General features: G+C 37.7%; 1 protein-coding gene across 1 annotated transcript in view; it reads right to left on the bottom strand.

Moving 5' to 3' along the window:
* The window catches only part of LOC138040949 (cilia- and flagella-associated protein 46-like), a 123,180-nt gene that overhangs the window by 34,670 nt on the left and 83,510 nt on the right, over positions 1–5,000 (bottom strand). Inside the window, exons 32-36 of the mRNA XM_068886682.1 lie at positions 4,654–4,740; positions 3,823–3,888; positions 2,638–2,786; positions 1,805–1,903; positions 824–1,067 (exon numbers count right to left, since the gene is read on the bottom strand). Of these exons, the coding sequence (XP_068742783.1) occupies positions 824–1,067; positions 1,805–1,903; positions 2,638–2,786; positions 3,823–3,888; positions 4,654–4,740 (645 nt within the window). The remainder of the gene's footprint in view (positions 1–823; positions 1,068–1,804; positions 1,904–2,637; positions 2,787–3,822; positions 3,889–4,653; positions 4,741–5,000) is intronic.

Genomic DNA, 5,000 nt, shown 5'->3' with positions numbered 1-5,000 from the left:
TGAATTTTTCAGGCTTCTCTACGCAATTGCAAATAATTGCATTCATAACTGCGAGGATCATAGCTTCACTTGATTTCATATCCGCAGTTCACATATGATTCATTTCATATATCATTTCATCATTTATTTTATTCAGTGTTTTGAAAAAAAAAAAACTTGTAAAAATGTGTGCCAGCCTCTACATCTGCACAAATTGGTCTTTTTCCAATATCACGAAACTTAGCTTGAATAGCTCTGTTGTAGTATTCAAGGGAACCCACGGCTTCCAGTATAAAACATTTTCATCTACGTATCATTGTCACTGCCTTAAATGGTAACAAAATTGTTGCTGTTGTCTATTAGTGGTATTGATGCGTTCATACAAATCGCTTTCTCAGTTGCTTTTTTATCATTACTTCAAAGGAGAGTATCAAGGTATTTCGCATGTTCTAGCAGTAGCGAACGTCACCGTTTATGGGCCAATCGGAAGCGACGTTACATCTTGTTCACGCACGTGTGAAAATTTCTCACTCAGTCATCTGCGAAGTCGATCGCCTTTAGCTCATTAGTGATCGAGAAATTTTTACTCGTACCCGTAAATTTCCCGTGTGAATTATAACGTCGCTTCCGATTGGCTCATAAATGATGACATTCCTTACGGCTAGAACATGCGCAATACCGTAATACTCTCCCTTAATCTTTCTCCTTTGCACGCGTCCCTCACCATCACTGGGATTAACACTGAAGTTTTAGCATTATGTTCATTCAATCCGCCCTGTTTTACATTTTCCAGTCGGATGAATAAGACACTCAAAGGACCTTAAAACACCTCTCATTACTGCACCTGCCGGATAAGTATTTCAGCTTGGTCAGTCCATAACTCCCGGTAACACACATCACTTAAAACCCACTTGTGTTCGTTCCAGGACTCCTCTTCAATGGTGTCCTCGCCACAGGGAGCGTGAGGCCTGAGAACTAGATTGGAGGTCCTTTTATCAAACACAACACTCTTGCTGGTTTTGCTTCTCTTCTCTTCGGTTTTCACTTGGCGCTGTTTTTCTTTCCACATCTCGATTTCTTCTCTTGATCTAGAAAATAGTATTCATCATTGAGCAAACGATGTTATGTAAATTCATGGTTTCTCCTCACTCCTTTTTCCCCCCGAAGTCAAAGCACGTTTACTTCGGCACCACACAAACAACTGAGCCAGGGCTATGAGTAGTGCAGATGTCATTACTTATTTCATCATTACTCACTAAAATCGGAAAAAAAGATCAATAAAAGTACTAAAACACAATCGAAGCAAGCGAAAAATCACTTTTTACATTCGATTAAAATATCATTAAAGGGATTGTTACAACTTAACGTAAGATTGAGGGCCTCCACAGACAAGGCAACCAGAGTTGCTATCGATAACAAAAAGTTAGCAATGACAAAACATCGCGTGCGTGAATCAAGTTGTTGACTACAAAATAGCGAAAAATCAAGCAGTCTATAGCATAGTAAATTTCCTTTTCAAAAGGAAAACTACTTTAGTTGTAGATGACAAACCCGGACGTTTCGTTAACGATAACTCCCGTCTGTGAGCAAGTAATCGATTGCTAAAGTTTATTTCGCAGCGACGCAAACGATTTTTTAAGTCAGCGGTTCTTAATTCTTCCTGATGCAAAGGCATTATCTGTTTTAAGTTCCCAGGCTCCCACAAAAACGTACCGGACTTTTCGTATGATATGGAAATTAACAGCTGTCGACTCAATTACGTTGTCGACTGGAAATAGTCGTCGATAACAACTTGCCTTGTCTGTGGAAGCCCTAAATGACTTACTTGGCCTGCTCTTGCTCTGTCAGTAACATGCAACCTGCGCTCTTCTCGTGGTGGGATACACCTGAGAGTATGTTTAGATCTTGACACAACTCCATTGCTCTGCAGTCACGGAAAAAAGCGTACAAAAACCCATTAAATCTCAACGATAACGGAAATAATTCATCACAGACAGAATTTTCGAAATACGCGTACGGTCCCACAGAAAAGGATTGACTTGGGTCACCGAGTGGTTCGCGCAACATGAAAGCGATACCCTTTCCAAGTCTTAAAAGCGATATTTCTTGTTTACAAACATTGACGTCACATTTCTTTTGATATTCAAATTTGGTTCTGGTTGGCATATTAATAACAATGGGTGACGTCACGAGAGTGACAAACAACGCTATAAACAGCGCTTTTTTTCCTCAAACTAGTTTTTCAAACCTTTTACGAATCTTTTTCACATGGGGTTTAGGATCTACGGCGCATGGGATAAAGTTGACTTAAGACCTTCGTTCTGGGTTTATTACTTAGAATTCACCAGTAAAAGGCTGATTAAATTTTACGATGACAAATTTCGACCGCCACTTTTAAGAAATTTCTCAAAACCTTTAAAGATACATAAAATAAATTCAACTCGTTCTTAACTACCATTTCACTCTGGACCTGATCAAAACTTTTGAATTTTTAGCTTTCAAAATCAAAGTGAAGTAAAATACCAAGGCCAAATCTTGGCCTGTTATCCCTAGTGTCGATGCACACATCTTTGAAGCAATAGGAAAGGAAAAATTGGCAAACAAAGATGGACAATCTTTCACACAACAACTGGTGATCAAGGACGATGCGATACAAACCTGAGATGAACGAGTTTCTTCAGTTGTACGTCACCAAAGATCAAATCTGCAATAATCTGTTGCATGGCAAGGACAGGGAGAGCAAGTTGGTGATATCCCATGTCACGCAAGTCACGCAATAATGACTGAGTGTAATACAAAGTCAGCATCTGTGAAAAAGGACAGGGCTTTATTAGAAACAATAAAATTCAATCACCAAGTGGGCAGTGGCAACATTTTGATTCTGAAATTATGTAACTATGTGATAGACAGCCACCATTCATAATCAAAGTATCTTACCAATAACAAAGTTGTTAAAATTATGATTTATTTCTATAGGTAACAGCATGATTTGTAGTGATACGAGTGATATTTCAAAATTGTTATACATAATTTCGGACAACTTTGAAACATCACGAGGGGTATTTATAACGTCTGAAGTTATACTCTGGAACGATTTGCCTATTGATGTAACGAAGTTCAAATCTAAATTGAAGACCTTTCTTTTTAAGCGAGTTTATGAATTATCTTAGTATTCTCTGTAATTTTGTGATTATGTATTTTTATATGTAATGATCTTAGGATTTTCATTTTTTTAACCCTTGAAGCATTGTAAACTGCGCTTAGCACTGGAAAGTATAGGCGCTATATAAATATTTATTATTATTATTATTATTATCATCATCATCATCATCATCATTATTATTATTATTATTATCATCATTATTATTATTATTATTATTATTATTATTATTATTATTAAGTGCGTCTGAGCCAACCTCGTTCCCAGGAATTAGTAGGGTGGCCTTACTTTCGGCGGAGAAAAGCCCTGGGAACGAGGTTGCGCCTGAGCGTCTCAATTAAGAGACGTTTACGTCGTCTCAGAGGCTTAGTTACAATAGATCTCAAGGCAAGCGTCCTAACCACCGGGCCGCACTGCCTCTTAGTTAAGATGCCTAGGATAAGCACGGATCGTATTTAATGACGTACCTAACGATAAGACGTTTAATGCGTCCAGACGTGTAGCATTTTCTAGTTTAAAAATACTGCCATTCATTTCTCGAGTCAGATCCAATATAGGAAAGAGATAGCCAGGGCTCGGTGTCGTAAATATCCCTACACTTGAATCTGAATCCATAGGGTACTGTTCAATGAATTTCTGAATATAATTGCAAGTAATTTTCATCACAGTTAAAAGTAACTTACAGGTTTCTGGAAAGTAGTTTTGTTGATCATTGTTCCAGTGATGTCGCACTTAAAATACTCTTGAAGCTGTAAATGGAGGACAAAGCGGAGTTACATCAAAACAGTAATAGTGTGTCCACTTTGCGGCCAATGTACAAATAGAGCTCCTTGCTGAGTTCACAGCTAACAGTACTTGCAGCATTTTGCAGGAAATGCTGTCGTGTCAACCTTTCCTTATCTGATTCTGCAGCGCACAAACTTAAGTAACTTGTGTGTAACTATCCTTCGTTTTATTAAACTCACATGGTAAATAATTGTTCTTTTGTAAGTTGCTACAATCAAAAGTAAGCAGTCTTTTCGTTGCTTAGATCTCTAAGAATTTCCCCTCAAAAGCCAGACTATGTCAACGAAACTAACGTTTCCTTCCACTACGGTCAGAGTTCTTTGACCGCTCATAAAATTTATGAATAATGAGAAGTTCGTGTGACAGGGCCTTATTTTCTAATCCCAGAATACGCTGAAAATGATCAGATGTCAAGTATATGGGTAGTATTGCAAAGACTAAAAACATTTAAACGAAGAATCGATTAATCAAGTTTGGTCCTATTATGGATGGTTTGCAACCGAACTCTAAGAGATACAGATAACAATGCTGCAATGTGCAATTCCGGTGGACGATTTAACAAAAGGAGCTCATGAGAAATCTTTTGTTTTCGTCCACCAACATGACGGCAATGACGTAAGGTGGAAACCACCTATAATGCTGTCTTTTGTTAATCTTTCAGCTTGTGGGCAAGCAACGAAACAAATGCAAAGAGAGACAGAAGTGCAGTGAGATAGGTTGACATATACCCTCTCTGAAAGTTCAAACGTTGCCCATCCTTCCATTGTGCTTGGAAATATGGTCTTTCCAGTTGCCTTTTCAACCTTAGTTTGTGACTAAAACAGAGAAGATAATAAAATCAATTAATGGACCAGTTTTGTATATGCAACAAAAGACTATTTCAATCACAGTTTCTCTACACTATACTGATTCTTATTAAATTCTTAGTGAAATCAAAGCAATCAATAATCAATAATCATTGTCTTCTGTGAATTTTCCCAACTACGTTTCCAAGGGGTGACCACAGAGTAACGAAGATACTCTTAGATAACACACATCACCAATTATGTTTTAAGTTTGGAATCTGACAAATAAA

This window comes from Montipora capricornis, chromosome 3 (genome assembly GCF_036669925.1).
Source record: "Montipora capricornis isolate CH-2021 chromosome 3, ASM3666992v2, whole genome shotgun sequence".
In the NCBI taxonomy this organism is placed as follows: Eukaryota; Metazoa; Cnidaria; class Anthozoa; order Scleractinia; family Acroporidae; genus Montipora; species Montipora capricornis.
Note: the sequence above shows the minus strand (reverse complement) of the source record. Positions and strands in the feature narration are given on the sequence as shown.